We start from the raw sequence: 12,809 nt of genomic DNA on the forward strand, positions 1-12,809 counted from the left end.
TGTTAAAAGACACTTAGAATACAGTGAAAACACCTACATACACTAGGGAACATTATGCGTTGGGGTCCCCCTGTGATTAGCATGACCTCCTCTGTAAGCCCCTAGTGTATAATAGGGCATGGGGATTAAAACTACCTCTTAAAACAGGCCACAGGGCGTTTTTGCACACGTTAACTCAGGCCTCGTCTCCTCCCTTCACCACTGTGTAAACACGCCCTGTGTCCATTTTTAGTTGGGAGATTAAGTTCATTTGAATCCTGAGGGTCCCTAGGGTCCAACTAGCCCACTAGGTACCTCCAGTAAGTGCCACAGAGCTGCGTTGCAGAGAGGTGTAAAAAGTGGCACGGCCTGGACCACCTCTCTGCAATGCAGCTCAGTGGCGCTTACTGGAAGCACTTGGTGGGCTAGTTAGCCCCCAGGGGCCCTCAGTATTGAAGGGAAATTATATCCCCAATTTAAAACGTGCCATAGTGCGTGTTTGCACACGTCACCTCAGGCCCCGTCCCCTCCCTTCACCACTGTGTAAACGCGCCCTGTGGCTGTTCTAAGTTGAGAGATTAAGTCCCCCTGAATCCTAAGGGTCCCTAGGGTCAAACTAGACCACTAGGTACCTCCAGTAAGCGCCAAAGAGCTGCGTTGCAGAGAGGTGTAAAAAGGGGCTTGGCCTCAGAACACCTGGCTGCAGCGCAGCTCCCTGGCGCATACTGGAGATGCCTGTTGGGGGCGCATTTGCAGAGTGCTGCACGGAGGGGGCATGGCCTCCGGCACGATGCCAGTCTTTTATTTATTTTAGTTTTTTAAGAAGGGGGGCTGTTTGGTTCCCCTTCTTATTCTAATTTATTGGCCCTGATGACCCCATCCCCCAGGGCCAGTCTCCTAATTATATTTTTTTGACCCCAATCCCCAGGGCCGGCCACTGTTTTTTATTATTTTAAAAAAATATATATTTATAGACACACCTAGGACATGCTGGACAAACCGTACGTACCTATCACCATGACGATTTGCGTGATATTCATTAAAAGGCGACTATGCATGCAATGAATCCATGTGGAATGTATTTACACCACTAGTGAAGCTCTGACATGTCTGATGCCCTACCGTGCCTAATCCTGGTAGACACCCTTGTTGTTTATTTATACAAACATGGGTAGCTATTGACGGGCACATTTAATACACATGCACACCAAGCCATTCAAAGGGGATTCGACAAAAATTCGACCAAAACTATGCAAGAAACCCCCCTCACGGTTAATAAAACACACATCCACTGCCGGATGTGTAATACTTTTTATTTTACTCTCTGGAAAGGGGACGAACATCACTTGAGAGTCACAGCGTGCTCCTGACAGAGCCCAATGCTGTGTTACACCCACCATTGCCTGCCGAGTGCCACACACCTCTGTGTTGTATTCCACTAGCTAGTGCATATGCTATGACACTCTCTAGCCCATGTGCACTGTAACACCACCCCGTGAATATGTCATGCCACACTTGTCTTCGCACGGGTTATATTGCCCCATCTAACGTGCCTTTCTCGATGCCTATGTTATAACGCACAGTGCTATGCCATACATATTACAATCTGGGATCCATATCTTTGTCACAGTGCATATGCAACGTTACACTCCCCAGCACATATTTTATATTACAACTTTAGAGACTAGTTAGGTTACACAACACTGCCCTGTGCATATTACACTCCAAGGCGCATATCGCATAGCACGCGCTAGTGCCTGTGCTATCTCGCGCTCTCCCATGAATCTGTCATTGCGCACAATGTATTGCATATTATATTTCACGCCCGGTTCATCTTATATCACACTTTTTGGTGCATAGTTTATACCATACACTATATCTAGTTTTCATTTTCAATCGTGCTCTCAGGACTATGTTCTATATAACACTGTGTTCACCTACCCTTTTCACGGGCATTACATTTTGCGATAGGGGGTGGAGGGTCAGGGGGTGTTTCTGCCAAGTGAGCCCGGAGTCACAGTCACAAACGTCCTCTTCTTCCTGAATAAAAGTGAGATTATGCTGCATACTTGTTCATATTTTAAGTAGTTCACACAGACACAATGTTTTAAAAACAATAAAGTTCCTAATACCCGCCTTCTCTGAACAGTTAGCTTGCTGCCCCATCCCCTTCCTCCCTATCCTCTGTTGTGTGAATCCATGGACTAGCCTCCTCCCTCCTGCCATGCATGGTCTGATGTGCTGCCACTGCCCTCAATTTAGTATGATATACCAGTCCACTCCTCCTGCCCTCCATTGCCCAATTCTATGCCCCATCATTGACCTCCTGCTTAAACTCTGTGCTTAGCTTGCTGCCCCTATTCTCCTTCCCCCTACCCTCCGATGTCTTTGTGCATGCCCCTGCTCCATCCTTTTTGCCCACCATGTCCCATGGACCTGCCACTCCTATCTACTCTGAGTGTTCTGTTGAGCTGCCACTCCCCTCCCACCTGCCTAGCATTGTCAGATGACTGTAACCTGTCCCTGCCACCTCCACCCTGCCTGTCCACATGCCATGCCCCTATCCTCTTCCTCCTGTCCTACATGGTCCATTGTACTGCCACACCCTTCTGCCCTCCCTGGTCTGTTGTGCTGCAACTGCTCCTCCTGCCTGCCCCGTGTGGTCTGTTGTGAGGTCCCTTCCCCTGAACTTTCTTGTCTGTGCACAGGTCCTGACCCTTCCTTCTATCCTCCATCGTCCTTTGTGCATGCCCCTCCACCCTCCTTCTTGCCCATCATAGCCATTGTGCTGCCACTAACCCTCCCACTTGCCATGCATGGTCTTCTGTGCTGCCATGGCCCCTCCCACCTTCCCTGTGTGGTCAGTTAGCTGCCCCTGACCCCCTCCCACCTTCCCTCCATGGTCTGTGTGTATGCCATCACAGTCTCACTGTTGCTCTTCATGGTGTGTCTTGCTTCTAGTGCCCATCCTGCCTGACCTCCATGGCTATCTTGCTGCTCCTGCCCTGCCCCCTTGCCCCCAGCCCTACTCCCTCCCTCCTGGCTTGTCTGTTCCATTGTAATGCCCCTGATCCGTCCCTCCTGCCCTTTATGGTCTGTTATACTGCAGCTTTCTCTCCTGTCTGTCCATTATGGTCAGCTAGCTACCATTGCCTCTTGCCCCTCTGTTCTCTGTTGTCCATGTGCATGGTCCTGTCCCCTCCCTCTTGCTTTCTATGGATTGTTGTGCTGCACTCCCGTCCTGCATGCCCTGTGTGGTGTATTGTGCTGCTGCAAACCCTGATGCCTGCCCTGCAGGGTCAGTTTGGTGCACCTCTCCATGTCCCTCCTGTCCTCTGTTATCCAAGTCCATGTCCCTATCCCATTTCCTTCCATGATCCAATGTACCATACTTGCGAACATTTTGAACTTGGTAAGAGGGAGATTTTGAAAAAAAACTGGGGTATTGATTTTCCCCTTTGAGTTACATTGAAAAAGAGGATATTGTAGACAGGAGACAGATCAAATAAAGCCCATTTGAGCTTAAAAACATTGGACGTTTCCTGGCTGAATCGGGTCTGTTGGCATGTATGGTTGTACTACCATTGCCTCTTCCTTCTGCCCACAATGGTCTATTACATTGCCACAGCCTTGAAGGAGGGTAGATTTTGTATCACAGGGGGCCCCTGGCCCGTTCTGTCCACACCTGAAGTATGAGACCCTTGTCCTTGCCCTGCCAGCTGCATTTGTAGGCCGTATTAAATTGACCAGCGGGTCCTGTGTTGCTATATAATTATCCTGAGACATCCTTACCACTCAGCCAGCATAAAACCCCTGTGTAGGCCCTTCTGTTCAATATGTAGGCCTCTTTGTTAAATTGACCATAGCTCTGCAATTTTAGTGTATAGCAGTCTGAAGGCAGGTCTGCGAGGCCTTCTGATCCAAACTAGTAGCCCCCACCCTACCCGAGTGCTCCGTGCTCGGTATCAAAGTTCAACATCCCCCTGAAGCTGTCGACATACAGTAGGCTGCATCCTGGACTGGTACTTGCTTCCTGGGCAGGTTTCCCGCTTTTAAGGAAGTGGCAACCGCAGAGCGTCAAGTTAGGAGAACTGAGGAGATTTTATACATGAATATATTGAATTCCTGTACAATACCCATTATTTTCTGCTTGCTCTATGGAACTTACGATAAGCGATTGGCCTGAGAGACTGACCTTTTCACCCAGTCCATTGTCAGCATTAAGTGGGTAAATGACGAAATGTCTGGTAAAATCTGCAGACGAAGCTTTTGGGTAGCATACGTAGGTAGATGTAGCGTGCAAAGGAGCCCACAAAATGATATAAAAAGGGAGCACCCACAGATATCGACGGACTACCTCGCCGTCTGTATGTAGGTTAACAGGCAGTGCAGGTTTTCCCCAGAGCTGGGAGCTCTTGTCTTCCTTTGCTTAAAATGTCTTGCTCTGCTTTGCTTCAAGTATCTTATTCTATTTTACCTATATGAAATGTCATGTTATGTTTAACCATTGTTCTCTTTACTTTTGCATTTAAAAGATTTTGTATTGTAATTGCAGGAATGCTTGCTCTAAGAGTAAACGTGAGTGTTCCTAGGTAACATTTTCCTTGGTGTAACTTGTTTCTCATGATGCATTTATAGATGTGTTTTCTCTCTCTCTCTGTCAGTACATTAATTGAGATACAGAGAATATTATGACAGCTGTATGATTATCTGGATTCTGTATTTTGTACTTTATGTCTCTATTCTGCGGTTTCTTTGAAGTTGCATCTTCTCATTAAACTGCCATTGTATTCTGCCTCCAATTCCATGTCTCATATGTCTGTTTTCTTCATTTTTGGACCAAGCGTTCCTAGGCACCCCGGCTCAAATTAAGGTGCCCCTTTTGTCCCTGACTCACTCTCCTGCTCAGTTCTGTGGTGGCTCCCGGGGATCTGGGGACCGCCCCTAGCTTCCTTGACCCGTAATAGATCTTCCCTCCAACAGCCTCTCTTGCAAGTCCTGTATTGTTGGTTTGTTGCCCCTGCCCCCCTTTCCACTGCCCTCCATAGTCTGTTGTGCTTCCACGGCCCTTCCTGCCTGCTCAGTGTGGTTAAATTGTTGCCTTTGCACCCTCCTACCTGCCTTCAATTTTCAGAGTCCGTGCCCCTGGCCTCTGCCTCTCAACAGTATCCTAATGAACAACTAGATTGCTAACATTCTATATTTATTACAAAAGTGTGGAACGCCTGACATCATCTTGATGTAATCAAAACTGTAATACCTAGAGCATTTCCTTTAGAAATTACATATATGAGAGGGTCTTATTGGCATCAAAATTATGGTTAGTGCTCTAAAAGACTAAAATAAGGACATATTTTCTGAGTTTTCAAATAGCGACAAAGCACTTTTAAATTATTTGTTATCTTTATGTTTTTTTATCCAGTTGACCACTTGATTAAATGTTGCACTTAGGGGAGAGGATGTGGTGTTACTTCCAGAACTGCAGACTTTGCAACTGGGGAACCAGGTTGAAGTTTCTGCTTCAGCTCGACATTCTGTGATTCTGGTCAAATCACTTAGTCTCCCCATGCCTACAACCAAAATGAATTTGTTCTTGTGTGATGTAACCAATGCTCATGTAAAGCACTCCAATACCTGACAAGTCTGCACTATATAACACTGCAAAAACACAAAATAAAAAGTGTTTTGCACACTTCTGTCATTGGGCTATATTTGGGCTACATCTGGGTGATTTTGGGCTACATTTGGGCTCTTTTGTCTCCGGTGGCCATCTTGGGAGATTTATTTGTTATGAAGTTTCCTAATTTCCTCATGTACTGCAGTCTCCTCAGTAGGAAATGCTTTCAGTTTTTTACTTTGATTCCATCATGAAGGTATTCAGATATGTCACACATTTGCCATAAATTCTGAATGTTAGCACTCTAGTTGCTCATTAGATCACTGTAGTAAAACTACTGCACCATGGAAGTCTGCTCCTGGTATTAAAAGTGCATGTTTCAGTCTGCATGTCAGAATTTTTTAATGAAATAGAAGAGGATTTGAGAAGTCACTCAAAATGTGCCCTCATTTTCTTTCTTCAGCATTAATCATAATTTCTATGGCAAAATGAACCTCCTCATTGTGTTCCTTTTTAAATTAAATGTTTTAAGTGTTACCAGTTTATTCCAATCAAGATGGCTTCAGGTGTGCCTTACTTTTGTCATAATGAAGACAGTAAGCGCTCTAGTTGTTTTTAAGAACATTCTGGGACATTCTGTCATTGGGCTATACTTGGGCTACATCTGGGTGATATTTGGGCTACATTTGGGCTCTTTTGTCTCTGGTGGCCATCTTGGGAGTCTTATTTGTTATGAAGTTTCCTAATTTCCTCATTTACTGCAGTCTCCTCAGTAGGAAATACTTTCAGTTTTTTACTTTGATTCCATCAAGAAGGCATTCAGATGTGTCACACATTTGCCATAAATTCAGAATGTTAGCACTCTTTTTGCTCATTAGATCACTGTAGTAAAGCTACTGCTCACCAGGGAAAACTGCTGCTGGTATTGAAAGTGCATGTTTCAGTCGGCATGTCAGAATTTTTTAATGAAATAGAAGAGGATTTGAGAAGTCACTCAAAATGTGCCCTAATTTTTCTTTCTGCAGCACTAATCATACTTTTTATGGAAAAATGAACCCCCTCATTTTGTTCCATTTTAAATTAAATGTTTTAAGAGTTACCACTTTAATCCAAGCAAGATGGCTTAAGGTGTGCCATACGTTTATCATAAGTAGGACTGTTAGCGCTCTAGTAGTTCTTTGGAACACTCTGGGAAGCTGCAGTAGAACACAAAGGAATCAACTGACAGTCTCTGCCCTTGTTGGATGTACATGTTTTACTGAGAATGTCAGACTTCATTCTCACATGACTGAGAAAGATAATGTGAATTTACAGAAAATAAGCTCTCAGTTTAGCCTATAGATCACCTTCCAAACCTCTGTGGTAAAAGCATGAGAAAATATTTTTCTCTCAATCATGATATCCCAGCAGAAGGCTTTTTCACATGGTGAAATCACCTTAGAACATACCACAATTCCTAAAATGAGTATGGTACCATCAACAAATGATTTATAATGTAACTAAAGTCTTAAAACCTTCTATTAACTGCAATGCTTTTTAATGAGGTGCTATCATGTATATTGGTCCCAAGATGGCTGCCAACACTTCTTGGATGAAGTGCTGAAGGCCAATCAGATCTCAGGATGAGATGTGTGGTTAGGCTCCGCCCACATATATATATGCTTTTAAATGCTATTTTCTCAGGAAATACTGAACAGATTTACACCAGACCTGCAAAAGGCACTTCCTTGACCTTATGGCTACCTCTCTGCCAAATTTCAAGTAATTCTGTTCAGCCGTTCGGGCTGTAGCTGTGTCTAAAGGTCCTATGGAAAAATGCATGGGGAAAACGCGTTTTGGGACCCCCCTTTTTTCTCGGCCCCTGCTTGACGAATCCCCCCGAGACTTTCAGGGTAGGAGCGGAGCGTAGCGCCCCACCTATTTTGAAAATTTCGCGAGGATTCGTCGACCGGCGCCAAAGTTATTCCAAATAGAATGTTGCGGATTTCCTATGGAAACAGGGTCCTAACTATATCTACCTACTGGCGACCGCCAGTAGGTAATATATATATATATATATATAAGGTCTTAGCTTCCTTTTTGAATACTGGAATGGTCGGGATTCTTCTAATGTTTGGGGGAAGCAAATTCTATATTCTCTATACTCTTCCATATGTTCTCTTCTTATGGAAGAATGAGGGTTTCAGTAAAAGATCTCCGGTGATCGGAGAGAATCTGTTGCCTCCAGATATCGTAATTTTCTGGGTAGGTATAGTGGTGTTTTGTATTGTATCACTTTGTGTGTGATACAAGCCATCTTTAGTTGGATTATTGCTTCATATGGCAGCCAATTAAGCGCTTCCAGATGTGGTCAAATTGTCTAGAGCCTGTTATGAGTCTTGCAGCTGCATTGAGACAAGCTTTTAGCGGAGCTGTTGAGATCTTGGGTAGTTCTAATAAAGTTGTGCATCCGTACTCAATCCTCGAGATGACTAATGCCTGGACTGCCGTTTTAAGGTCTGATGTTTCGTTGAATGGTTTCAGTTTCCTAGGATAGCTCACATGGAAGGGGGCATTTTTTGCCATCGTGTTGGTGTGGGTTTGCATGTTTAGGTTCTTATCCAGCGTAATTCCTAGAAACTTGGTTGTGTCCACTAGGATCGGAGTACAGTTTAGCACAGTGATCATCTTGGTCCATTCCTTTATCATTGCGGAGCTATTAGTGTGGGCAATCAAAAGGAATTCAGTTTTCTACAAGTTTAGCTTAAGATGATTGTTAGGCATTGTCTTTAATGCCTGGTTCATTGTCTTGATCTCCTCCAGCTATGTAATCTTAATATACATCTGTGTGTCATCTGTGTACATGTGGAAGGAGATGTTCGCCTTCGTCCGAGGGGTTATCCGCGGCCTTCTTGAGCTCGTTCTCCAGGGAGTTAGCTTTAGCTGTAAAGAAGGATGAGATTTCCTCACAGCTTATTTGTGATTTTGATGTTATTAGAGAGGATTTAGCCATTTTATAAGATTGTTGTTTTATTGATTCGAACAGTTTACTTGGTCTATTTTTGTCGTTATCAAATTGTCTTCTAAAGAAGTCTTTTTTTAAATTTTAGTATACTTTTATTGTAGGCGTTTCTGGTCTTTCTTAGCAGTTTTAGTTGGAGGGGATGATGGGTGTTGGCTCCATTTTTGTTCTGTTAGTCTAAGTTTTCATCTTTCTTCATTAAGGGATCAGTTAAACAAAGGGTTTTTATCTTTATCCACTATTCTTTTGAGCTTTAATGGGGCTATGGAATCAATTTTTTTGTCATTGTGGAGTTCTAATCTTCCGTGAGTTCGCTGATGTCTGCCATGTTATTAGGAGGTTGAAGTTCTTTCTTGCAGCGTGCTGCTAGTTTCTCCAGGTTTAGGCCTTTAGTGTCTCAATCTGATCGAGTGATTGTGAGGCTGGTTTCTTTTTTATGGCTGGTATTTGGAAGGTAATAATATGGTGATCTGACTAATCGCAAGGAACTATCGAGATTGTTTTAACAACTTTTTCCTTGGAGATGATCCAGTCTAGTGTAGAGCCTTTAGTATGGGTTGGTAGAGTACAGGCTTGAACCAATGATTGGTCTGCTAGGAAATCTTTAACAACATTGACCTGATTATCATTGAGGTCGTCCCAATGAAGATTGAAGTCCCTTAGAAATATATCATTGGAGTGAGGGGCAGAATTTGCTGTAATGATTTCCATTAGTTGGTCTATGAACATGACGTTTTTACCTGGGCTATGGTAAAACATGTGTAGTTTGCAAAGATGGTTATCTGTAGATCTCAGAGAGTCTGATGTATTCACATAATTCAAGGGGATCAGAGTGTAGTTTAGTGATGGAGATGTCAGATCTATGGATACAGGCAAGTCTATTCTGTCCTTCTGCAACATTTATAATTTCATATGGTTATGCAGAAGACCTCAACTATACTTTCTTTCTATTTGGGAGTGGAATAACAGCAATGCTTTCTCTATGATTTTAAATCATAGAATGGAAGATGTATAATAACTGTTCCTGTTATGAAACCTTGACTATAAAGAGGGTTCACAAAGTTCGTGGACACCATGCTTTCACCAGCCATTGTCAATAGAACAGCACTTACAAGCTTCTCTGCCCATTACATATTTTACCCTGACAATGAGAGAAGGGGGCTAGATGCTTTTAGCAAGAACATTGTGCCTGCAACACTTATGGTGAAGAGCTCCAACTCTCTGCCACGCCTCTTAACGTGTGATCCCTAATGTGGAATACCTGACTTCATTCCTTGAATTACTGCAGCAGGTGATAAAGTAGTGACTAGCGCTATCCTGAAAGGACATGAGCTGGCTTTGGCAAAGATGATCTAAAGCCACCTGGATCCTTCTGATGCAGGTTTGCAAATGCAGGCTAATACAATAGTTCTTGGGACGTATGGATTCCTTCAAATTGCCCAGTTCCAGCCAGTGGTTCTGACTAAAATGCTTGCCATGTAGACTGATAAAGCAGCCCAGCAGAGATGCAGACTAAGGATATCCACTGCATGGGCCAGACAAAATTCATTAAAGCTAAAGTTAAATGTCTTTAATGCTTCTAAGTTTTAGTGACTAAGGAGATTTGGCTTGGTGATGGAGAATAAGCCTCTGAACACCTTTCTGAAGAACTGTATGGACTGTAATACCTAATCTAAATAACTACTTGATATTTTGCTTCATATGTCTTCTAGTCCATTTTAAATTATACTGAAAATCTAAATAAAAACAACGCAGCTTTTATCTTTTTTTGAACCCACATTGAAAATTGAAGACAGAAGCAGGAGGAAAGCAGCTAACCTTTATTAGAGTCATGCTCTTGTTTTAGGTGAGCCAGAGTGCTCCGTACCCTCACTATCCAGTTATTGATATTTACCATCAATATGGGATTGTCAGTTCAGCATGCGTGCCGATGACATCCTGCCCTTTCTAGGGTTGTCAGTTGGTATGCCCTCTTGCGAAGGTCTAATGACAATGCAGGAAAGAAGTCAGATTGGGTGGCTGCTGCTGGCTCAATTTGAATTCCAATAAAATGGAGATGCTGATAATGTGTTGAAGCAGGTACTGAGCTATGGTGGGTATCTACTCGCCAGACACCTTGGGTGTTTGTCCGTATCCTGTAGGAATAGTAATGAACCTTGGATTTAGGTTTAGCAGTGATTTCTGCACAAGTCTCAGCAGTGGTATTTTTCTTAGCACTTCGTTTTTGCAGGTTTTACAAAGAGATGGCAGTCTTCAAGAGAGTAAATATTTGGCAATCCCTGCTTCGATAGACTACTTGAGTGCGGCAACACCATCTGTTTGGGGCTGACTAAATCATTGGTATCCCGACAACCGGTGATGAAAAATAATGCGGACTGCTGAATAGCCTAACAGAAACTGTGTTGCCTCCCCATCTAGGCGAGAGTGGCTTTTGAAACTTTCTGCATTATCCATGAGTCCTTCTTTGACAACACTCTTTACTTCTTCAGTTACTGCCTACCTGTGGTCATCTGGCCAGGGCCTTTTGAAAGTGTCACTCTTTAAACCCCTTAGGCTTGGTATCCAGAAATATTTGGTGCGTGGACCCACCCTTTTGAACTCCTTGCCTGCCACTCTTAGGCTTATTTCTGAGCTTTGCAGATTCCACCAACATCTGAAAAGCTGACTGAGGTTTGGTTTTACTTGCACTCAGTAGGAACTTACAAATGTATCCTAACATCAACACCCAAAAAAGGTACGTACTGCCATATGAGTATTTAAGCAGCTACTAAACAACAGTAGTTATTTTAAATATAATGAATTGCATTTGTTGCTATGGAAAAGTGTGTGACAAATTTTCTGTTTACATTGTAGGCTTCAAGGACACTATTCCCTCTCCACCAATGGAAATCAGAGTTTCGCTGAGTCTTCCCAAAATGGCAAGTCCTGCAGCCAGCCCTGACGACTCCTCCCACGATGCCCTTTCTTCCATCCACTCAACATCTGCTTGCTCCCCCTCTGATTCAGAGAACTTGAGCCCTGATGAGTTGGAACTGTTAGCCAAACTGGAGGAGCAGAACAGGTAATTAAAAATGGGTGACTGTCTTGACAATCTGAAGCTTTGGGCACAGAAGTCTCCAAAGTCATACTTTTACCTTGAGGCAATGTCCAGGGAATTATCTAGTGCTGCACCAAATTCATAAGTTTACCTTGAGTGAGTGCCAGTGTCCAATACCCCAAATCTAGTGTTTCCACTTAACTGCTAACAGCAAACGAACATTGTTCTAAATAGTGATACCCTCGTATAACTGTGAATGTCCTCCTTTTCTTAGAATTACAGAGCCTGGGAGTGAGAACTAGGAGCCTTGCTCAGAGAAAAAGCAAATGAGTTAGCTCATGCAGAAACACACTATCTCCTTGATGCAATGGCATTAACTCACCTTTCTTGGTAGAACCAGTCCACTTCAAAGCTTGCCTAGAAAAGTGCCCTTCGCCTAAATATATGTAGGACAATTTAGAAACCAGTGTGAGTAGCAAAGCAACATAAAAGTTGGGCCTGGCTAATTGAAACCTGGGCATAGAAGAACAGACTCCCTCTAAACGTAAAGCACATAAAGAGTATAAAAGTATTTTTTCTCTTTTAATTTGTAAGTTGAATGGTTAGATAAAAGTTCATTCTCTCCAAGCAAGTGTGATTAAATGATTAAAGACAGGAGAAAGAAATTCTAGTGCCAAATACTCAGTCTGCATGACAAACCGTTGACCAATCCTACTATAACAAAATCAAAATATATGTTTGAAAAGTCAGTTTTACGTACAGGAGGAAAGAATGTTCATAACCAGTGCACATCTTTCTAGTTGGGGGAGAACTATCATGGTGTCTAGTGTAGCAAATTTATCGTTCAGGGTTGACTTCCCTAGTGTTTGCTAAATGATCCCTGGCTGATTTGAATCTGTCTTGTGTCTACCACATGTATCAGGCATCAGTAAATTCTTTGAACAATGTCTTTAGATTGACTGATTTTGAACGTCTGTCTTCTCATAAATATTTTGCTCACCTCACGTACAGAAAATAAGCAGATATTATTTTTTGGGCTGAAGATACAAAGTCAGGATCTCTTTTTAAGCTATGTGAGGTTTGTGGAGCACACTAGATACATTCCGTCTCCTACCCTAATACCCCATTCAGACATGGACTGTCTGAACTTGACGGCTAGGCGCTCCAACGCTATG

The 12,809-nt window shown here is 43.1% G+C and overlaps 1 protein-coding gene across 2 annotated transcripts in view; it reads left to right on the plus strand.

Moving 5' to 3' along the window:
* EVI5L (ecotropic viral integration site 5 like) overlaps nucleotides 1-12,809 on the plus strand; it is a 1,383,225-nt gene that overhangs the window by 235,223 nt on the left and 1,135,193 nt on the right. For both annotated transcript variants that reach the window (XM_085654281.1, XM_085654282.1), the window contains exon 3: nucleotides 11,451-11,658. In XM_085654281.1, the coding sequence (XP_085510407.1) occupies nucleotides 11,480-11,658 (179 nt within the window). In that variant the 5' untranslated portion in view covers nucleotides 11,451-11,479. The remainder of the gene's footprint in view (nucleotides 1-11,450; nucleotides 11,659-12,809) is intronic.

This window comes from Triturus cristatus, chromosome 4_1, assembly GCF_964204655.1.
Source record: "Triturus cristatus chromosome 4_1, aTriCri1.1, whole genome shotgun sequence".
In the NCBI taxonomy this organism is placed as follows: domain Eukaryota; kingdom Metazoa; phylum Chordata; class Amphibia; order Caudata; family Salamandridae; genus Triturus; species Triturus cristatus.